Source organism: Octopus bimaculoides, chromosome 16 (assembly GCF_046866305.1).
Source record: "Octopus bimaculoides isolate indiv1 chromosome 16, ASM4686630v1, whole genome shotgun sequence".
NCBI lineage: Eukaryota > Metazoa > Mollusca > Cephalopoda > Octopoda > Octopodidae > Octopus > Octopus bimaculoides.
Window position 1 is genome coordinate 43,834,911 of NC_142943.1, and position 25,403 is coordinate 43,860,313.

General features: G+C 37.5%; 1 protein-coding gene across 2 annotated transcripts in view; it reads left to right on the top strand.

Moving 5' to 3' along the window:
- Positions 1 to 25,403, top strand: part of LOC106876158 (uncharacterized) — a 211,141-nt gene that overhangs the window by 58,574 nt on the left and 127,164 nt on the right. For both annotated transcript variants that reach the window (XM_089364528.1, XM_089364527.1), the window contains exons 2-3: positions 696 to 779; positions 23,762 to 23,866. In XM_089364528.1, the coding sequence (XP_089220654.1) occupies positions 733 to 779; positions 23,762 to 23,866 (152 nt within the window). In that variant the 5' untranslated portion in view covers positions 696 to 732. The remainder of the gene's footprint in view (positions 1 to 695; positions 780 to 23,761; positions 23,867 to 25,403) is intronic.

A 25,403-nucleotide genomic window follows, 5' to 3' on the forward strand; every position in this document is an offset into this window, starting at 1 on the left:
ACAGTATGCTGAAAATTAACATATTTATGAAAAATATTATTGTAATAAGTTGCTCAGAGATGCCATCAGCATGGAAAACACAAGTGATCATTTTATTTAATGCTGTGGTATAAAATCTCTAATTAAAAATAATTATGTTGTATGGAAAAGACTAATTTTATTTTAATAATTTCAGCAACTAATTTCAGGCACAGATATGGCTGTGTGGTTAAGATGCTCGCTTAACAGCCTCATTGTTTTGGGTTCAGTCCCACCATGTGGCACCTTGGCCAAGTATCTTCTACTGATCAAGCCTTGTGAGTGAATTTGTCAGAAAGAAATTGTGTGGAAGCTTGTCGTGTGTGTGTGTATGTGTGTGTGTGTGTGTGTGTGCATGTGTATGTTTGTGTTTGTCCAAACACCACCACTTGACAACTGATGTTGGTTTGTTTACATCCCCATAATGTAGTGATTTGGCAAAAGAGACTGATAGTCCCAGACTTTAAAAATAAGTACTGAAATCAATCAGTTTGACTAAAACTTTTCAAGGAGGTGCCCCAGCATGACCACAACCAAACTGAAACACATAAAAGATAAAAGATATAAAAGAGACCTAACTCTGGACATGTTTAGGTCTTATTAACCTTCATCTGTAAAGTATAGACTTATTGGTCATTGTAGATATTTCATGATTTCTTTAATTTGTCTCATTGCAGGGAATATAATTTAACTTTTATCTGAGATCAACCAGCAATGAGTAGCAGAAAACATTCTTTCAAAAAGCCAACCACCTCAAAATGGTAAGAATATTTCATATCTGTAAATGATCAGCACCACATGATGGCACTGGTGGGGAAAAAGAAGAATGGTGAGAAAGTTTAGGTGTGTTTACACTTCTTACATGAGACAGATTCATCATCATTTAACATCCATTTTCCATGCTGGCATGGGTTGAATGGTTGACAGGAAGTGGCCAGCTGAGGAGCTGCTTGGGCACCATGTCGGTTTTGGCATAGTTTCTATGGCTGGATGCCCTTCCTAACACCAACTAATTGACAGAGTGTACTGGGTGCTTTTATGTGGCACCAGCACTCACAAACCCACAAGATTAGGATCACTCAGCTAAAGAGGAATACAGGGGATGTGTCTTCTCAAGCACAGCAAACCACCAAAAGTCCTGGTCCCTTGTCATCCCCTCTGTGAAGCCCAACATCTGAAGATCCTTTCTCACCACTTCATTCCATGTCTTACTGGGTCTACTCCTTCCACATGTTCACTCCACAATTAGAGATTGGCACTTCTTGATGCAGCTGTCCTCATCCAAAGGCATCACATGACTGTACCAGTGCAGTCTTCTCTCTTGCACACTACATCTGATGCTTTGTACACCCAGTTTTTCTCTCAAATCATTTATACCTTGTCGTATGTGCTCTTGCAAAGGAATAAACATCACAAATTCACCTCATTTAAAACTCCATACCTAAGACAAAATTATTTAGTGTCCAAGCATTGCTGACTTGTGTTGTTGTGTATTGGACAGATTTCACTATCAACTGAAATCTTTGTGAAGATTACTCTGCTGCCTTCTTTTGCTGGAATGAGCAAGTAATTTACTTCTATCCAGTGGTGTTTTTTAGTTCCCCCTCCCCTTCAAAAAAATATTGTACTATGGACAGGCACTTTCCTCTTCAGCTAAACCTTCATCATCTTGGAGAAGAAGGTTAGAGCAGAGAAGGATATGCTGCCTTTCAGTGAATTTGCTGAAATCTGAATGAAAATGGGCTGCATAAATGGGCCGACTCTCATTATGCACCTATAGAACACATCTGGAAGATGACATGCTGCCATTGCCAGGGAGAGTAATCCAGCATCTGTAAGTCTACCTGACTGAGCCTAGATATCATCACTAACCCCTATATTGGGCCGGTGGTTCATTTCTTTTTCTATACTTTTATGTTTTTATTCCTTTTTTTTCTCATTGGCATGGCTGTGTGGCTTAGAAGCTTGCTTCCCAACCACACAGTTTTGGGTTCAGTCCCATTGAGCAAGTATCTTCTACTATAGCCCCAGGCTGACCAAAGCCTTGAAAGTGAATTTGGTAGATGGAAACTGAAAGAAGCCCATCATATGTATGTGTATGTGTTTGTCATTTCTCCTATCAACAAACCATCTACTGGCTTTGCACCTATGAAAATGTGTGAAATGAGAAATCCCTTACTTGAAAAAAGGGTAAGGTTTTTGGTAGCAGGAATGTCTGACTGTTTTAAAACACTGTCTTAATGATACATTCATCTAATCCATGCTGGCATGGAAAAAACTGGCATAAAAACAAATGAATTCTATGTAAACCCTGAACATCTTTATAAACATTGGGTATTAAGACAAATAGAATGGGCTTGCATTATTTGTTCCAGCTCTTTCTGTACCCTGGGTTCAAATCCCATCAAAGTCTGCTTTACTTTTCATCCATATCATCATCATCTTTATGTAACATTCATTTTCCATGCTGGCATAGTTTGGTTGGTTTAATAGGTTCCAGTTAGCCACAGGACTGCATCATGCTCCATGTCAGCTTTGGCATGGTTTCTATGGCTAAATGCCCTTCCCAATGCCAACCACTTTACTCATTTTTGGAATAAATAAATGAAGTACTTGTCAAGTACTGGGACCAGTTCATTCTCTTCCCTTTCTCCCTCCCTCTGTCTTTCTGTCCTTCTCTCTGGAGAGGGTTAATACTCTCATCTCTTTTCCCACAGACTCTGCATTTGCTCTTTGACTGAGTTATGTCAATCATCACGTTTATCAAGTTCTTTTTCTTTTTGTTATTATTATTATCATCATTATTATTTGCACTACAATCATGATATTTTTAACCTCAAAAGTTGTTCCCCAATGAAACATAAGAAGTGAGTCTCTGATTCCAACATGCAAATTTATTTAGACCTATCTGCCTGATTAACATCATCATCATCGTCATTTAACATCCCTTTTCCCCTACTAGCATGGGTTGGATGCTTTGACAAGAAAAGATGAGCCAGAGGGCTCAGCCAGGTTCTATGCCTGCTTTGGCATAATTTCTATAGCAAGATGCCCTTCTTAACATCAACCACTTAATAGAGTGTACTGGGTGCTTTCTATGTGGCAGCAGCACCAGTGAGGTTACCAAGTACCCATAAAATATAATTAAGTGGGGTATAGACTGGAGAAAGAAACTATGACAGAGGGAGGGGAGCAGGTGTCACTAATTATTTATGTGATTAAAAATTTTTGCTGAAACTATTAATTAACTGATTCATATTTCTGACTGTATTTACTGTTTTTTGCCACTACCAGTTGTTCTCAAATATGTTTTTATGTAAATCTATTCTTCTACATCTCTACTACATCTCTATTACATGTTTTTTTTCCTTTCACCCAAACTTGAGGAAGAAAAGCTAATGTTACCCCAGCAGGATCTAAACTTAATATACAGAGATTATGAAGCAAAGCAACTATTGTAGAAATAACTAGAGTATAATGAGCAAAGGAAATTACCCAGAGTCATCGTCTACTCAGAAAATAACCAGTTATGTCAGTGCTAAAATATGTTAACACTGACTTACATATATACGCAATGTCTTTATAAATAAGCAACATTGACAGAAAGAAACATTACAACACCATAATGTTACAATATTCATTACTCAGACACACCATCCATATAAAAAAAAACAATAGTTAAGTTAGCATCTATATATTTAACCCTCTTGTTATTATATTTCTGTTGAAAAATATAAGTGACAGAATTAATTAATATTAATACTGAAAGGTAATATTTATCTCCATTTAAATGTGGATGTTCTGTTAAAACAAACTATACTGTGGTAGATACCATGACAGAAACTCTCATATAAGCCAATATGAGTGTTATTCTCATGGATCTACCACAGTAGAGCTTGTTCCAACAGAACATCCATGTTTAAGTGGAGATGAATATTTCTGTTTAAGCACACTGCCTTTGCTTCACTTAATTTTGAAAATAATAAAGAATTTAGTAAGGTATCTTTGTCATTATTAATCTGGTGTTTGGAACATAAATTAGCATGAAATTTTGATGGAAGGTTTTAATTTAGATCAGTTTGAAACAGGAAAGTTTGTATCATAGAACTAGGAGCAGTTTCAGGTCAGTTGGTATCAAAAGAGTTAATGTTGGAAGTATAAATGATAATATAAAAAGAAACTAACAATAAACAATTATGCAGTGAGGAAAAACAATTTTAGTCATTGATTAACATTGTTTTAATTAACTGGCAAGTCTCCCATACTTACTGAATTAATTAGAATTAATTAAAATAATATTAGTGGAGAGGGCAGTGAATAAGCAGAGCTGTTAGTGTTGGATTGAATGTCTTGTGATACTTATTCCAGCTCTCTGCTCTCTGAGTTCAAATCCTGTTGAAGCTGACTTTGTCTTTTATCCTTCTGGGGTTAATAAATACAGCACCAGTCAGGAACTGGGATTGATTCTCTCTTTCTCTCTCTCTCTCTCTCTCTCTCTCTCTCTCTCTCTCTCTCTCTCTATCTCTCTCTCTCTCTTTCTCTCTCTCTCTCTCTTTTTCTCTCTCTCTCTCTCTCTTTCTCTCTCTCTCTCTCTCTCTCTCTCTCTCTCTCTCTCTCATCTACTATTTTGTGTCATAAGGCTCACTCTTATTGACCCTTTTCTCCAGAAATAGGGAAAGTCTGAGTGAGGGGACAGCAACCACTTCCCATAGAAAAAACTGTTGTGGTAACTGGAACCTTCTAAAGATGGACTGATTGAACAGAGTTAACGAGAAGAATAATAACTAACATTGTTTCTATCTCATTACATAATCAAGAGGACAAATTGGCAAAGTCATTAAAGTGTCAGCTGAATTACCTTGCAGTATTAGTTTCAATTGTCTGTGCTCTGGGTTCAAATCCTGCAGTAATCAGCTTTGATCAACAATTTTAGTCATTGATTAACAATTTTAGTCATTGATTAACTTTTAATTAACTGAGCAAGTTTCCCGTACCAGCTGAATTAATTAAAATGAATTGAAATAATATTGACAAAGAAAGCAGTGAATTGTCAAAGTTATTAGTTTTGGATCAAATGTCTTATCTCTGTGTTCAAATCCCTTCGGGTGTCTTTAAGGTTCAATAAATAAAATTACCAGTGAAATACTGGGGTCAATTTCTTCCTGTCAGTCCCCATCTCTTGAACTATCTATCTGTCTGTCTATCTATCTCTCTATCAATTTATCTATCGAGCACATTAAAGGGGCCATGTTCACCCGCAAGCCCATCCAATCATTTCATCACATTTCGATGGTCCCTCTATTTCTGCTTTTATAACAGAGCTTTTGCACCTTTGTTGACTTCCACTTTGGATTATGTCTTCTCTTTTAAGCTTTTCAGAGTATTGAACATAACATGGTTTTTCTTTCCATTTCTTCTTTAGTATGTTTTGCTATTTCTGCTGTGTTATTATCTAAATTTATTGTTTCAATATAGTCTGTTTCTGTTTTGAATTTTATCACTTCATTATGTATAGAGAAGAGTTTTTTTTAATTATTTTTGCATTTCATTATCACATTTATGAGTCTTCTTTGTTTCTATGTAGTTGTCCAGTTTGGCTGCTGTTATTTTGTAGAAGTTTTCCATTTGTGTCCTCCTGTTCAATGCAGGCATATCTCACCTGGATGCGTAACATCAGTGTGCATACACGGCTGAGTGTAAGCACCCTGAGAGAAAAGTTGGACATAAGAAGCATCTGATGTGGTGTGCAAGAGAAATGACTGCGCTGGTATGATTATATGATGCATATGGATGCGGACAGCTGTGTGAAGAAGTGTCACATTCTAACAGTGGAAGGAACCTATGGAAGAGGTAGACCCAGGAAGATATGGAATGAGGTGGTAAAGCATGATCTTCGAATGTTGGGTCTCACAAAAGCAATAACAAGTGACCAAGACCTTAAGAGATATGCCATGCTTGAGAAGACCCATCAAGCCAAGTGAGATCGTAGTTTTGGCCAGTGCCAGTGTTGCATAGCTGGCCCGTTAAAAGCACCCTTCAATCATTAGATGATATGTTGTGCTTGTGAAGACCTGTCGAACCAAGTGAAATCACAGTTGTGGCTGATGCCAGTGCCATCTGACTGGTGCCCATGCTGGTGGCACGTAAAATGCACCATTTGAGCATTGGGCCTCATGGAGGCAGTGATGTCAAGCCAAGAGAGATCATACTCATGGTCAATGTCAGTGTCACATAACTGGCCTGTTAAAAGCATCCTGCAATTGTTGAATGATACGCTGTGTTTGTGAAGACTTGTCAAGCCGAGTGAAATTGTAGTCATGGCCTGCCAGTGCCATCTGACTGGCACCTGTGCTGGTAGCACATAAAAACCACTGTCCGAGCGTTGAGTGTCATGGAGGCAGTGACAGATGACCAAGACCTTTGGCGATATACGATGCTAATGTAGAGCTGTTAAGCCAAGTGAGACCATAGTTGTGGCTGATGCCGGTGTCAGTCAATGACACCCATGCTGGTGGCATGTAAAAAACACCCACTACACTCACGGAGTGGTTGGCATTAGGAAGAACATACAGCCATACAAACCTTGCCAAATCACAACAGAACCTGGTGCAGGCCCCCAGCTTATCAGTTTTCAGTCAAACCATCCAACCCATGCTAGCATAGAAAGCGGACGTTAAATGATGATGATGATGATCTGCTTTGGAATGGTGGCTACTGTATGCTGTTTGTAGTTTCCTGTTTTTTTATCCATTTTTTTCAATTCACTCAGATTCCAGTTTATTGTTTTGAAGCTGTAGTATATGACTGATATGGCTAGTATATTTATGCCTATTATTTTATGCCTAGCATTGAGTTCATTTTTTAATACTAGCCTAACACAGGGTGACAAGCTGACAGAATCATTAGCAAGCCAGGCAAAATGCTTAGAGGCATTTTGTCCATCTTCATGTTCTAAGTTGAAATTCCTCCAAAGTCAACTTTGCCTTTTGGTGTCGTTAAAATAAGTACCAGTCAAGCACTAGGATTGATGTAATCAACTTACCCACTCCTCCAGAATTGCTGGCCTTGTGCCAAAATTTGAAATCAAAATTCGTTTAACACTTCTATGGTATTCATTCCTAATGTTCTTTTTCATTTGTGTGTTGTATTTTAGGTGTCTCATCTATTCCTAGGTTTTTTATATGGGTAATTATAATCCAGTTCTCTAATTTCGGTGTCGATATCTACATTTTTTAGTGCTAGCTCATTTCCCCCTTCTTAATGTTGATTTGACACAGTTGTTCAATTCCATGCTCATTCTTATTCTTTACTAAAATTATCAGGAGGTTTTCTAATTCATTGTTATCTTTTGTAAAGATTATTTGGTCATTCATATACAGGATATAGTTTATATTTTGTCCATAACACCTGTGTCCTATGGTGGTTTCATTTTGCAAGTTTCTTAGAGGGTTCAGAGCAAAGCAGAACAGTTGTGGCAGGGATAGCAAATTACCTTTGAAGATTCCTTTTTATATAAGACTGATTTTGATTATAATCTCCCTGTTTTTCAATGAAGTAACAGTTTTCCATTTTGTCATTGCATGGCTGATATATTCTAGCAGTGTTGGGCTACCTTATGTGGAGTAACTCCAGTATGAGTGTAGAGTGATGTCAAAAGGTTTTTGTTACCCAATCCATTCTATCTATAAGTTTGTCTATTTCAATTTTTGGTACTTTAACCTCACATAAAATAAACCTTCACATGTTTGTTAGTCTGCTGTTATATTTTTCCTTATGGCTCTGTGTTTTTTTTCTCTAAAGTTCATATTTCTCTTTTATGGTGTTTGTGTGTTGCTTTTATGGTGTAGAGTGTTGCTGTGTAGAATGCGTATAACACTTTGGTCTAGTTGTCACATGTCCAGTGTTCTCTTTTAATTGTTCTTTTTCACCCCTTTCAGGGTTGATAAATTAAGTACCAGTTAAGCACTGGGGTCAATGTAATCAACGTACCTTTCCCCTGAAGTTGCTGGCCTTGTGCCAAAATTTGAAACTATTATTATTATTATTATTATTATTATTATTATTAAGACAGAAAGCTGGCAGAATTGTAACTATGCTAGATAAAATGCTTAGCAGTATTTCTTCTGGCTTTATGTCCTGGGTTCAAATTCCACCAAGGTCAACTTTACTTTTCCTCCTTCTGGGGTCAATAAAATAAGTACTAATCAAGTCCTAAAGTCGATGAAACTGACTAGCCTCCTCTCCCAAAATCTCAGCTTTGTGCCTATAGTAGAAAGGATTGTTGTTGTTATTATTATTATTATTATTATTATTATTATTATTAATGGTGGTGAGCTGGTAGAATCATTAGCATGCCAGACAAAGTGCTTAGTAGCACTTCATCTGTCTTTACATTTTGGGTTCAAATTCTGCTGAGGTTGACTTTGCCTGTTATCCTTTCAGGGTCAATAAAATAAGTACCAGTCAAGCACTGGAGTTGATATAATCAACTTACCCCCTCCCCCAAAACTACTGGCCTTGTGCCAAAATTTGAAAGCACTATTATTATTATCATTATCATCAGCAGTGAGCTGACAGAATCATTAACTTGCCAGACAAAATGTCTAGTAGCATTTTATCCATCTTTACATTCTGAGTTCAAATTCCACTGTGGTTGACTTTGCCCCTCCTCTTTCCAGGGGTCAATGAAATAAATACTATTGATGCACTGAGGCCAATGTAATTGACAAGTCCCTTCCTCCGAATTCCAGGCCTTGTGCTGATAATAGAAAGAGTTATTAGCATTGTTCAAAACCTACTGAGATCAACTTTGTCTTTTGTCCTTTTGGAGTCAATAAAATATGGTACTAGTCAAATACTGGTGTCAATGTGATTGACTTACTCCTGCCCCTAAGATTGCTGGCCTTGTGCCAAAATTTGAAACCATTGTTATTATTATTGTTAGGGTGGTGAGCTAGCAAAATCATTAGCACGTTGGGCAAAATGCTTAACAGTATTTCATCTAGCCTTAAGTTCTGACTTCAAATTCCTCCAAAGGTCAATTTGCCTTTCAACCTTTCAGAGTCGATAAAATAATCACCAGTTGAACAGTGGGATCAGTGTAATCAACTTAATCCCTCCTCTGAAATTGCTGGCCTTGTGCCAAAATTTGAAAGCATTATTATTGTTGTTGCTGTTGCTATTATTTCAGATCAGATTTATTCTTGGATATTGTTTGGGTGCTGTTGTTGTTGTTGGTGATGTTTTTAATAATGAAGTTAGGAAACTGAGCTTTTCTCTGGCTTTTCCATATCTTGAAGACAGGAATAAATAAGAGAGATTGTCAGAATCTCTGTAGACATCGTGGAAGGAGGAGCATGACTTGTTTGACTGATGGAGAGGTCATGGAGAGGGAAAGTGGGTGAGAGGGAAAGAGGGTGGGTGTTGGAGGCTACACTCTTAAAGTTGTTGCTAGAGGGGGGCAGAGGAGGAGGAAATTAATAATTTTTAATTGATACAACAATGATGAGAAATGTTGATGATGAGAATGATGTTTCAATGATGCTGATAATGATAACTGAATGATGGTGATGATGATGATGAGGAGGAGGAGGAGGATGATGATGATGATAATGATGATGATGATGAATGATGGTCAAGCTGACTTCGAATGAAAAATATATATAACTAAATAATTAGGAAATTAATGAACTCGCTAATTAGCATCAACATTTTTACTACTGTGTGGCCTTAATGACACGTACCCTCTCCTCTAATAATTAGCACGGGTTTGTGTGTGTGTGTGTGTGTCTCAGTGTATCTGCTTGTGTGTACGTGTGTGAGATATGTATGTATCTGGGACTTTGTCTCCATATATTTGAGTGTGTTCACACGTTTGTTTCCATAGGTATGTGTGTGTGTGTGTGTGTGTCCTTTTGCCTCTGTGTGTATTTGTGTTTCAGTGATAACCCTCCTCCCCATCTCTGACTACGTCATAGAAAGGTTTACCACTGAAGGCTTTAGCCTCATGTAATGTACACTGATTTCTCTTCTTAGGATTACAAAAATAGACCCATTTTTCATCCCCAATTACAATTCAATGCCAAAAATGGGCATCTCAAGTATGTGCCAGCAGTGGTTTACAAATGTTCACATGTTATTGAACCTGATCATTGGTCAGTCCATGAGGAACTTCTTGACAGCATCTATGCACAAGGCCAAGATTATGGAGGTGTTGCTTGATGGTGTTTTGTGAAAGCCCATTTTCTACCAACAATGTATGAGTACTCATGCTTGAATGTTGTTCCACCATTTCAAACAAGGCCTCGTCTTCCACAACAGGTCTCCCTTGGTTTGCCTTTGAGGCTGGTGTCACTTTCCTTGAAACATCTGAACCAGTTATGTGTCACACATTCATTGCCAGTTCTTGGGCCTTCCACATCATTAATTTCCTTTGCCACTTTGTCCTTTTTTTCTACTGGTAGCATAAAAATGGCTTTAATTGCAATGTTTTTCCCCACTCATTATTAAATTTTTTAAATAAAAAAATAAACAATTAACGTTTATATGTTATATATCTGAAAATAAAGAATAAACAATTCAGCAACAACTGGGCAAGTTGCATCAAATTAATGATATAACATAGAGATACAAAAGTTACCAAAAATCATCATTAAAAATCCCCAAAATCTTTTGTTTCAACTTGTCATATAATAATAATATTCTTACAGAAACATACCCATACACAGTACACAAATAAACACATATGTACACACATTTGTTCAAACACACATACATACAGAAGTTACATACACACATGCATATGTACAATTATCCACAGACAATACATGAACACACACATAACTATGTAAATATATCCACAAACAATACATATACACACATGCACACACACACTCATGCACATGGATAGACATACATACTAAGAATACATACATGTACACATATATAAAGATACGCACCCTCAGTACATACAAACACATACACATATAAACATATGTAAACATACTGACTGGTATGTGTGTGTGTGTGTGTGTGTGTGTGTGTGTATATATATATATATATATATATATATATATATATATATACACACACACACACACACATGCACACACGCATATACAAATATACACATCTATGTAAAAATAACAGAGAATACTCATGTACTTGTATAAACATACTCACAGATCATAAATTCGCATACATATATTTAAACACACCTGTAGTGCATACATATACGCATCTATGTAAACGTACCCATAGACAATACATTTGCACATATGTAAACATACTCACAGACTATAAACTCATACATATACACACACACACACACACACAGTGTCAGCTTCATCAGTTTGACCTTCAAATTAATAGCTCATTATTAGGAATAAATATATTTCCCCTCTCCACCCCTCCCCTTCTTTCTCTCTCTCTCTTCTTCACTGTCTCTTTTTCATTCAGTATTTGTTTGTCCACTTTGCTTCTCTATGGTTCTGGCTTGAATCCTACTACATACCACCTTGGGCAAATGTGTTCTACTATTTGAGGTTGACAGTCCCTTGCTATTGGAAACAAGCCACATATACACTACACACATTCTAGCTATCACATTCTCCATGCATCCTCCCCTACTACTAATTTGGTCCCCTAGGTAGCAGAAATTGTCTACTACCTCTAATGAACCACCTGGGCATTTCAGAGAATCAATTTCTATAGTTTTCATGGATCTTGTACACCTTCCACATATGAACACTACCTTATCTCACACACACACACACACACACACACACACACACACACACACACACACACACACACACACACACACACATGCGCACACACACACACACACACACACATGCACACACATATACATACATACGCACACACATATGTATACACACATATACACACAAACATGCACACACACACACACACACATCATTATCATCATCATTTAATGTCCATATGTCCATTTTCCATGCTGGCATAGGTTAGACAGCTCGACTGGAGCTGATTAGCCAGAGAACTGCACCAGGCTCCAGTCTATTTTCGCTTGGTTTCTATGGCATACTACAATATTGATCTTTCTTGTGTTAACTTTAAGGCTATTTGATTCTCCTGTTTTGCTTCCACATCTGGGATTTCCTTTTCAGTTCTGTTACAGTTTCTTTTATGAGAGCAAGATCATCAGTTTATAGTGGCTCCCAAGAGTAGCCAGTCTTAAATTCCTATGTTATGGCTTGGAGGATTATAGGAGGAGACTGAGTACTGAACCCTTGTGAACTTCTACCTGTACATTAAATTCATTGCTGTACTTGTGGCTAACTCTCACTCTACTGACAACACCTCCATACATGGCTTGTATAGCTCTTCCAAGCCTTTTGTCTTCTCCTATCTTCCTCAGAGATCACCTGATCATAGAGTAAGGAACTCTGTCAAAGGCCTTCTCCAGATCGATGAATGCCAAGTACAATAGTTTACTTTCAGTTAGATGCACCTCCTGCAGTTGTCATATTATGCACATACATGCAAGTACATGTGTGCACACACACATACACATATGTGTGTGTGTGCGCGCGCGCGCGCACACACACACACACGCGCAAGCACGTGTGCACACACATTCATACACACACATGCATTCATACATACTTCCATATATCTATGACTACATGTCTGTGTGAATCAGTGCTGTGTTACATCCCCTTATGTATATGGACGATGACAGTTGTGTAGAGAAGTTCCGATCTCTAACTGTAGAGGGAACCTGTGGTAGAGGTAGACTCAGGAAGACATGGGACAAGGTGGTGAAGCATGATCTTCCAACTTTGAGCCTCACAGAGGCAATGGTTTGTGACCAAGACCTTTGGCGATGTGCTGTGCTTGAGAGGACCCATCAAGCCTAGTGCACCTGTGCTGGTGGCATGTAAAGAACATCTTTTACATTGGGCCTCACAGAGGCCAAGTGGCTGGGTTCCTTTCGAGCATCGGGCCTCACAGAGGCAAAGTAGCTGAGTTCCTTTCAAGTGTTTGGCCTCATTAAGGCAATGACCAAGACCTTTGGCATTATGTCATGCTTGAGAAGAAGACCCATCAAGCCAAGCAAAATTGCAGTTGTGGCAAGATACCGGTGTCACGCAAATTGGCACCCATGCCAGTGGCACGTAAAAGCACCCATTACACTCTCAGAGTAATTGGCATTAGGAAGGGCATCTAGTCTTAGAAAGCCATGCCAAATCAAACTGGAGTCTGGTGCAGCCTTCCAGCATGCCAGCCCAGTGAAACCATCCAACTCATGCCAGCATGGACAACAGATGTTAAATGATGATGATGATGATGAATATTTTCAAATGATAATATAAAAATGAATCGGAAAATTAATTTTACATTATGGAATTTCGTTTTATGGCCAAATTTTCTGGCACACATTACTTCCATAAAGCAAGGAATTCCTGTGTATATATATATATCCTCATCATCATTGTCATCATTTAGCATCTACTTTCCATGCTGGCATGGGTTAGACAGGCTGATTTGATGTGGTTTCAGTGGCTGGATGCCTTCCCTAACATCAACCACTCCAAGAATGTAGTGGGTGCCTTTTACATGTCACTGGCACAGGTGCCTTTTACATGTCACCAGCATGGGTGCCTTTGATATGTTACTAGCATGGTTGCATTTTATGTGTCACCAGCACTGGCCACGACTACGATTTCACTTGGCTTGATGTGTCTTCTTAAGCACATCAAATTGCTGAAGGTCTTGATCACTTGTCATCACCTCTGTGAGACCCAAGAGTCAAAGATTGTGCTTCACCATTTCATCCCATGTCTTCTTGGGTTTACTATTTCCACAGGTTCCCTCCACAGTTAGAGATCAGCTTTTCTTTATGCAACTGTCCTCATCTATATGCAATACATGACCATACCAATACAGTTGTCTCTATTGCAAACCACTTCTGATGCCTCTTATGCCCAATATTTTTCTCAAGATGCTTACACTCTGTTGAACATACTCAGTGACATTGCATATCCAGCAAAGCATACTAGCTTCATTTATTTCAAGCCTTCACATGTCCTCTGCAGTTATAGCTTGTGTTTAACTTTCATCACCTGATCCAACAATTTGATATCCCTCTAATTATTTCTGTCTAAGGTGTCACCTTTACCTTTGTAGCAGTGACTATGGTGCTGCTACACCAGTCATTGGGTATGACTCCATTGTATACAACCTGATTAACTATATGGGTGACTAGACCCTAACCCACACCGCCAGGTATCTTGAGTATCTCAGTGGTGATTCCTGATGAGCCAGGGGCTTTCCCCGTCTTCATAGCCTTCGTGGCTTTAACTACCCTGCTACTGTCTATTCAGATTGCTTATCCTTCTGTTGGACCCACATTAGGCAGACTCTCCATGAATCCTCTACACTTAACAACCTTTCATAGTGGCACTACCAAGTCTCTTTCTTTGCAGAGTTACTAACTGCAAGTGAACCATCACCCATGTGAACGCACTTCTCTCCAACATCACAGTTTTCCTTGACACACTGTCTTGCAAACCAAAATACTTCATCCTGCCAAACACTGGCAGACTTCTTCCTTTCTGCCTCAAACCTGGCTAAGTATACTGGCCTCCTAGCTTCCCTTCAAGCTACCAAATATAGTTTCTTGCTATCACCACTTTTCCAGTTCTTCCAGGCCTGTTTCTTTGATTTCATGGCCTTGTCAACTACACTGTTCCACCATCATGTCACCTTAGTCCTGGTTGGGACTTTACACCAACCACAAATTTGGTCTGTGGCTCTCAGTAATATACTCACACACACACACTCAAGCACACACACACACACACACACACACACACACACACATACATAGGTATGTGTATATATATAGATGCATGTTATTGACTGTGTGTAATGTGTATATGTGTGTATATGCAATTGTTATGTACATGCATTTGTTGTCAGTGTGTCATTGAGTATGTTAGAGTTTGTGTAAATGTTTGATAAATCAATATCTATTGATACAAATCAATCTCGTCTCCTTCCACCCACACCCACCCACTATGCACACATCCAGACATCCAGACAGACACTCCCCACTGGTGTCATCATCTATCACTGATCACATGTATCAATACAATAGCAGACAGACAATATACCACTGATCACACCCACCTTCTATTGCTGCCTTACCAACTGATTTATTCTCTCTCTCTCTCTCTCTCTCTCTCTCTCTCTCTCTCTCTCTCTCTCTCTCTCTCCTCTCCCTCTCTCTCTCAATTTGTTTTTAATTTAAACAGATTTTAGAAAATGTTATTTATACATCTGAACATTATACATATCTGTCTTTCTAACTATATTTATCTATCTATCTATATACATATATATATATATATATACATACATACATACACACACACACATATATATATATATATATATATATATATATATATATATATATATATATATATATATGGTGGTTGTCTACTCCTTACACAGAGTTTGACCACCTCCTGCACCCACACCTTAGCCCTTTCATGGTGTCTAATGTGGCTTTTTAAACCAGACAGTGTTTTGAAAAAACACCCACACAGATTGCACCTCTGATTTGCACTACCAATACCTGCAGGTAAGTTCTGCTCATTGTGGATCCTAACATGTCTTTTAAGACCCCCATTTTTAAGACCACACATACATATATACATACAAGCAAACAAACATACACACATACATACAAACATTCATACGAGCATACATACATACACACATGCATACATACATACAGACATACATACACACATTCATAGACACATATATACATGCATATTGACATACATACGACATATATGTGGTGGTTGTCTACTCCTTACACAGAGTTTGACCACCTCCTGCACCTACACCTTAGCCCTTTCATGGCGTCTGATGTGGCTTTTTAAACCAGACAGTGTTTTGAAAAAACACCCACACAGATTGCACCTCTGATTTGCACTACCAATACCTGCAAGTAAGTTCTGCTCATTGTGGATCCTAACATGTCTTTTAAGACCCCCATTGGATTTGCAAACCCTCTGGCACACACCATATTCAAACGTGTGCACAGACATATAATCAGAATAGCTGGGTGAGGTTTGTTTTCCATGGGTTCGCAGGTGAGATTTGAGGCCAGCCAAGGACAGACATGGTCTGTCACAGACTGTGCACACAAAAAGGTCCTTGTCATTCACCTTCTCAGTCTTTACATTTTTCCTTAAATGTCTCTTGAGCCCTGCTTGCATCATCCTGGCCTCTTCAAATGCTTTCACTCCACTCCACACATACATACATACATACACACACTCACATGCATACACATATTTGTGTGTGAGCGTGTGTGTATGTATGTATTTGGTAGAACAAAGAGGATAAGAACTCAATACATGAGTATAATTATGTAGGTATTTAGGGGAAATCCCAGCTGTTTCCTCTTAAAGCACATCTGCTTACTCCATTAATACAATCCAATATGTAGTCTCAGTTGCTGCTGTATGTAATGGTGAATAAATACTAAAAAAAATTTCCAGTTTCCTGTTTTGTTAAAAATGAGTGTATATATATTGTTTTAATTGGCAAAAGTTACAAAATCACTTGCTTCCCAAGCATGTGGTCTTGGGTTCAGTTCCACTGCACAGCACCTTGGGCAAGTGATACTCTAGCCCCTCACTGACCAAAGCCTTGTGAGTGGATTTGGTAGATGGAAAGTGAAAGAAGCCCATCATGTATGTGTGTGTGTGTTTGTGTGTACCCTTATCTCAAAATAATATAAAGGTTCTAAATAAGCTTTATCATACAAGTGAGATTGTTTCTTCCAGTCTGCCATGAAAAACCTGTCCAGTTATGAGAAAATATTCCTTCGCTTGGAAACAGTTGGCGACAGGAAGAGTATTAGACTGTAGAAAATCTGCCTCGACAAATTACTTTAATGTCCATTTGTACAAGCTTGCATGGGTCAAATAGAATTTGCTTGAAGTAGATAGATTTTCTAAGACTAGATGTTTTTATTGATGCCATTTTGTTTCCAGCAAGGTAATATGTCTCCCTGGATGGATGCTTTCATAGGAGACTAGAAAAAAATTGCACTTATTTACAACTATCATGCAGCATGAAAACAAGAAGGTATAAACATACACAAACATGCATACCTGTATATGTAAGCATATACATATATATGACGGGCTTCTTTCAGTTTCATGTTGTTGACTATTCAAAAAATTGAGAGGGAAGCAGTGTGACAATATATAAGCAAAAATATTTGTTAACTCTTCAGAATATAATTATTCATTAAGATATGATTAGTTGTCTAAAAATTCATTAAAAAATTGCATTACACATTCATATATTCAGTTCTACTCATAATGCATTATATATTTATCAGTTCACATATATAATCACAATATGTCTACTGGAGATGTCTGTTTTTCTCTAGCAGGTCAAGTGACTGTCTAGAGACTCCATTTTTGGTTCATGGTTCCGATTATTTTATGCAGTTAGTCAGGCCAGCTGGAGCAGAGCAAACAAAATCAGGCATTCCTTAAAGGTCACAGCCCAATGGCAGTAGTAATAGTAAGGTTTGAAATTACAAACATGTGGTCAGTTGTTCGGCATCGTCATCAGGCCAACTGCACATGATTTTAAACCTCACAGACTGTTTATGTTGAATAAATTTTGGTCTACTTGCACTGTTTCTGGCCAAGAGAGAGGGAAAAAACGTAAGACAAAAATAGAAAAAGGCCAGTAAAAAAAAATCAATAAAATATCTTAATTATAAACCTTCACACAGCAATACAAACAGTTTTTGTGGTGTTAAGAACAATTGCTCAGGAGATCATCATCATCATCACTGTCATCACCACCACCACCACCATCATCATCATCATCATCATCATCACCATTGTCCTTATTATCATCTTAAGAGGAGGAGGAGAGAGTAAAAGAAGAAGAACGTTAATTATCGGACATCTCCTGGCATTCTTTGGAATGACGCCAATTCTTCTTGAACAAATGGCGCTGACAATAACTGAAGATATTCACTAAAAATCATTTATCAATTTTTTCCTCCCTATCTCACCCCATCTTATCATCATCATCATCATCAGCGAAAACTTTAAACACATTTTAATAATTGCTTCTAACTATGTGTATATATATATGTATGTATGTATATATTTTTATGTATATGTATGTATGAATGTATGTATATCCTGTATCTTATCCACATTATACCAAATTCTACCCCATTGGCTCCAGTGATCTCATAGTTCTTTCTTCTTCATCCTGCTTTTGCTTTGTTGCTATTTTTGCCTTTGTTTTTTTTTTTGTTTTTTTCCTTTCTGTGTGTGTGTGTGTGTTTTCTTATTAAAATTGGAAAATTAGAAAAAAAATTTTAATTTTTTTCAAATGTGTTTTTTCAAAACAACATATATGCTGTTTTGAAAAGATATTATCATCATCATCATGAATTTTACATCTGTTTTTTTCATGCTGGTATGAGTTGGAAGACTTCATGAGATAGTATCGTGTGACCAGATGCCCTTCCTGATGCTAACACTCAATTTAAAGCAGTGTATAACTTCCACTGGCATTCACACCTCAAACTGAGCTACAGGGCATGTCTCACTTGCAAAGAGCATAAATAATCTTAGCACTGCCAGAGTAGAGTCAATGTAAAGACAAGCATACACACACACTCACCCATATGCACATATATTTATGCACGCACACACACACACACATTTGTGGCACTTTGAGTGGGTGTCTTCTACCAGTTCCCTGAGCCACCCAGAGCTTTGTAAGTGAATTTGGTAGACAGAAGCTGAAAGAAGTCTATGGCATTTATATATAAGATGGACTCTCCCGTCTGTTTCAGCAAATGAGGATCCAACAGCCTGCACTTTCTTTGTCAGTCATGATTTGTTAAGAAGCCCACAGATGTTGTAAGTATAAGGATTACGGGTCAGTACAGGCAGTATATTTGCAGCTAGTTTTCTCCTTTACCTTGTACCCCTTAGCCTGTTAATGTGTGTGTGTTATTTCTTTACTACCCACAAGGGGCTACACACAGAGGGGACAAACAAGGACAGACAAACGGATTAAGTCGATAATACCGACCCCAGTGCGTAACTGGTACTTATCTAATCAACCCCGAAAGGATGAAAGGCAAAGTCAACCTCGGCGGAATTTGAACTCAGAACGTAGCGGCAGACGAAATACCATTAAGCATTTCGCCCGGCGTGCTAACGTTTCTGCCAGCTCGCCGCCTGTGTGTGTGTGTGTGTGTGTGTGTGTGTGTGTGTGTGTGTGTGTGTGTGTGTGTGTGTGTGTGTGTGTGTGTGTGTGAGAGAGAGAGAGAGTCTGTGTCTGTATGTATGTGCATGTGAGTGTGAAGACTACAGAAACTAGTATACAAATACAGACAACAGGGCAGTCAAAAAAAGACGAAGCTATTATTGAGTATTGTAATCAATTGAGGTTTATCAGCAAATTCAACTTCTTTCTTTCCTCCACAAGTACCTCTATATGTGTCCTCTATATATGTGTCCTCTATATATGTGTCCTCTATACGTGTCCTCTTGAAGACTTCAGTGGCATTAGTATATGTGTGTAAATAGTGTGTGTTTTATTGAAGTTGTAAAACTTTACAAATTGTTACTCAGTTTCACTCCAAAAGTTCACTCCTTTCTGATGACTGGTTACATGAAACTCTGAGTAAGTTTGTGAACTTTTTCATTTACTATAAAACACTGTATTTTACTCTACCTTTGGGATTTGAGTATTATTTCCACCTTGTTTTCACCTATGCACTCACATACCTGTGTGTGTGTGTGTGTGTGTGTAATATATATGTATGTATGTCTATATACAAGAAAATAGTCTTCAATTCACTCTTCTAGTTATTAGCTTAGCATCACCCTCAATCTGAAACTAGCATAATAGATTCACTATTTACATTTATACATCTTATGTCTATTTTACTACTAACAAATATCATACCAGGTGACTAGGACCAACAATTGAATTGTTGGTGAGTGGATGGAGAAATAGCAAGCCAGTCAAAGCTGGAGGTATCGAGCCATGTGAGAATAAATAAGCTTCCTCATCCTACACAGGGACATTTTAAGACATTTGTTTAAACCAATGGAAAAATCAGCACTCACTCTGATTTTATTATTCTCTTTCTTAATATATGCAGTTAGTGCATATTGGTACATTTAGAATATTTCACTTTTTGGATAACTCCAGTTTTTTCTAACCTCTCTAGTTCTTCGTTGACTTACTTCATCACTGCAAAGGGTACCGTTTGTTTTGGTTTAAATACTGGCATGGCATTTTCTTTTATCTGAAAACACGTGATCGTTGGTGTGAGGCATCCTAGATTGGAAGTCAATACATTAGAGAAAATCATCATATTGGGAAGAAATGTTCATGGATTGACAAAGTTACACACGTATTCTTACTATTGATGGAAAGAAAGTGATATAGGAGTATTATTAGCAGAGATGGCTGAATGTCATATGTGCATGGAAAAGTGAAGATCTATTCTAAGTTACTCCAACAGATGGACCAGCCATCCATGTTAACTCTTTTGCATTCTCATTATTCTGTCAAATGTAATGCTTACTTATTCACCTTGTTTTGAATTAATCATGCATCATCTTGCAGAGTTGAGATTTTCATGATGTAACTGCTTATTTTTAGAAGAACATTGTAGGGTGGGTGTGAGAGGCTGCATCTGATTGGTTTGAATATAAAACAGGAAGAATATTTAGGCCAGAAATGGCCAGTTCAAATGCTAAAGGGTTAACAGTATTATGGTAGATAGAGGAATTTAGAATATGAAGAGAGGAAAGATACTTAGTCCACTAGGAATTACTGCTGAGATACTTCAAATTTCTGGTGGAATTTGGGACAAGCTAATCACCTGCATAGCCAATCAGGTTGTACAGGAAAGTATCACACTAATAACTGGTGTAGTAGCATCATTATGAACTGCTGAAAGTACAAAGACAATCCATTAGAAAAAGAAAACTACCATATAGCTAACTGATGGATCTGGTTATAAAAGTTGAAAAGAGAGTTATTGCAAAATTGATTTGGAATAGGATTAACCTGGGTGAGATGCAGTTCAGCATCATGCCGGGAAAAGGTACCACCAATGCCACATCCTAGTAACACAACTACAAGAAAAGTATTCAGCTAGAAGTAAGTCCCTATATTTAGCATTCGTCAGCATGAAGAAGGCCTTTGTAATGTGCAAAAGAGTAAGCGGTACTGGTATGGGCATATCATGCACATGAATGATGACAACTTCAGAAGTGTTGAATGCTTAAAGTGAATGTAACCTGTGGAAGAGTGAGGCCCAGCAAGATTTGTAATGAAGTGGTGGGGACTGATCTCAAGATATTGCATTTCATGAAGGAGCTTATGGGATATGTTTATTGGTGGTGCACAGCGCTAGACAATGGTTAGACATATGTTTTGTGTATTTATGAAACTTTGAGTAGACTTGAATCAACAGCTATTCATCTGTGAATATAAATTTCTGTACAAGGTATTGAGTACACTTTCTTTTCATTTGTACAAATATATATATATATCAACACACATAAATACATATGAGTGCATGTATGAATATACAAATTTATGTATTTCAAAACAGCTTGCCTTTGATGTATATAGAATTGAATTGAAAGTATACATGAGATCAATGTTGTATATTGCACACACACACACACACACACACACACACACACACACACACACAGATAGATAGATAGATAGATAGAGAGAGAGAGAGAGAGAGAGAGAGAGAGACAGACAGACAGACAGACAGACAGATGGAAAGACAGCATTTGTACAGCATATTACAACATTTCTGTGAAACAGTTTCAATAGTGTAAGGCTTTATATATATTTATGTATAAAGAAATATGTAGATTTTACAAATTGTAATGTTATGCATATCAACCAGACATTTTGTTATGGTTTCATATCTCTCCATACTTCTGTGTGTATGAGTGTGTGTGTGTGTGTGTGTGTGTGTGTGTGTGTGAGTGTGTGTGTGTGTGTGTGTGTGTGTGAGTGTGTGTGTGAGTGTGTGTGTGTGTGTGAATACACACACACACACACACACACACAGTCATACATCTATTGTACTCAACATCATAACAGACCGGTTGTCATGCTCCAACTCAGTTCCTATTCAGAGTCGCTGCCCTCCTGGGGAGAGTTTCAGAGGACTATGTCTTTCCTGTGCATTCCATTTTTGGCAGGGTTTCTATGGCATATGTATGTGCATAGGTATACATGTGCATGCATGTATAAACATTTACATATATAACATGCTTACAAGGACATGCTGAAAAGTCCCTGACTTTAAGGGTATCACAGAAGACCTAGCTGGAAGCTCAACTTTCCAAGTTCTTTTACAGGGCTTAAGAAAACAGAAGGACCACTGCAATAAGTATGTGAATCTGAGAGGGGAATATGTTGAGTAAAATCATAAACTCATCCTCCTGTATTTTCTTTTATCCAAAGCCAGGAACTTTTCAGCATCCCCTCGTATATATATATATATATATATATATATATATATGTGTGTGTGTGTGTGTGTGTAAATGTATGTACCTACATGTGTATATATGTATGTGTATATATGTATGTGTATATATATATATATATATATATATATATATATATATATATATATATATATATATAGTGGTTGGCGTTAGGAAGGGCATCCAGCTGTAGAAACTCTGCCAAATTTAGATTGGAGCCTGGTGTTGCCATCCGGTTTCACCAGTCCTCAGTCAAATCGTCCAACCCATGCCAGCATGGAAAGCGGACGTTAAACAATGATGATGATGATATATATATGTAAATGTATGTACCTACATGTATATGCATATATCATTCAAAATTGATGTACACACGCACTCACAAACTCGTACTCTCAATCACATACACAGAGACACATAGATTTCCACACTCAGGTGTCCACACATATGCACAAGCATGCAGGAAGTATTGAAAACTTTTTAGATGCTGTATAATAAACTCTTACAGGCATAGCTGTGTGGTAAGAATCTTGCTTCCCAGCCACATGGTTTTGGGTTCAGTCCCATAGCGTGGAATCTTGGGCAAGTGTCTTCTACTTTAGCCTCAAGCCAACCAAAGCCTTGTGACTGGATTTGGTAGGCGGAAACTAAAAGCTTGTCATGTGTGTGTGTGTATGTCTTTGTCTATGCGTTTGTCCTCCACCACTAACTGACAATTAGTGTTGGTTAGTTTGAGTTCCCATAACTTAGTGGTTCAACAAAAGTAATTAATGGAATAAGTACCAGACTAAACAAATAAGTACTGGGGTTGATTTATTCAACTAAAAATTCTTCGAGGTGGTGCCCGAGCATGGCCCCAGTCGAACTGTAGCAGGTAAAAAAAGAAAAGGTTATAGATTCATATTTCTCATACATTCTAGCTTTTTGACCTCAAACTCCTCCCCCTCTCTGTCTCTCTCTCACCATCTTACACTCCCTCTCTGTATCTCACTCATTCTATCTCCCACTTACTCACACTATCTCACCCTCACCCACACACTTCACCTATCCTTCAGTCACCTTATATGCCTATTTTACACTCAATCCCACTCCCTACCATCACTCAATCACTCAGACTCTCTCTAATTCTTCTATCATTTCAGTAAACTGTTCCGGCAGACCTCAGCTATTATATTTCCTTCTGTTGTTCAACAAACAGGTGAACATACTTCCCAGAATGCTACACATACCACTTCAAACAGCTACAGGTGAATCAACCAAAACAATTGGCTTGTTTTTTCAAAATTTTGATTTATCTGAATTTTTTATTCAAACTTTGAAACAGTGATGATGATGTGTGTGTATTTGTATGCGTAGATATCTATAATAATATTTAGACAATAATAAATAATAGCCATATATATATATATATATATATATATATATATATATATATACATACATATATATAAAACAAAACAAAACAGGAAATTGGAAATTTTTGGTATTTTTTCACCATTACATGTTTCATTTCTGAATAGGAATTACAGAGTTTTACATGTTAGATAAGCATATAAGGAATTTTGTAATAGAAATTCTTCAGATAGAGAAATTAAACAATAACAAATAATATATTATTTAATTTCTCTCTCTGAAGAATTTCTTATAAGAAATTCCTTATATGTCTCTCTAACATGTAAAACTTTGTAATTCCTATTAACAAATGAAACACATGTAATGAAGAATAAATATCATCAAAATAATTTCCATTTTCCTGTTTTATTATACAGTACCTTTTTTGCTGAGAAGGACAGGTCTTCTCAAGCACAGCAAGTCACCAATTCTCTCAATCCTTAATCATCTTCTCTATGAGGCTCAACATTCTGAATTCCTTGAATAAAGTAAAAAAAATGTCAATATGCTATTCAGAGTAAATACTTAACAGCTGCAGTTGTTCTAACTCAGACTATTCCATTACTCAGACTATTCCATTACTCAGACTATTCCATTACTCAGACTATTCCATTACTTAGACTATTCCATTACTTAGACTATTCCATTACTCAGACTATTCCATTACTTAGACTATGGTGAGTGTCCAATGACAATCTTCAGACGAGGACAGCTATTAAACACTGATTCAGTATCTGTGGTGGTTCATTTTGCTGACTCCCAGTTTGTCTTGCATATGTGAGAGTGAGCTACAGATTATCTATCAATACGTTTGGCTGTTCAGTTGAGTCCAGTAGCTGTCTTACTAAAATTACTTAGGAAATATTTAGTTTTGTAGTGGCAATTATTAATCAGCTCCATTTCTTTCATTTGAAATGTCTACTGTTCTGGTAAGGAGGTAGTGTTTCTTGTAATTATAGTGACAGTAGTAATTGGCATAAAGAGCACATTTTCTAGAGTATAGATGGACCAGACAATGTCAAAGTTGCTAGTATTATTGTACTTTAAGATGCCATATATATCTTGACAATGTTGTAGTATTTCTGTTGGTTTTCTCTGTGTTTAAATGTAGACCTATGTTTCCAGTACCAGATCCTGAAACTGCTCTCTTACACTCTGGTGTAAGATTTAGAGTCGTGTGTCTTCAGAAACGTGAGACAATTGATTGTTAAATTAGGGTTTGAGCATTACTTAAATTTCAAAGGGGACATAACTCTATTTTAATGATTACAGTTATCTCCCCTGTTAGCTAAGTTTACAAAATGTATACAAATAATTACAGAGGTATAAAGTTGTTGGATCAGGTAACGAAAGTCATGGAGAGGGTCATAGCCCAACTAATTAGGAAGAGAG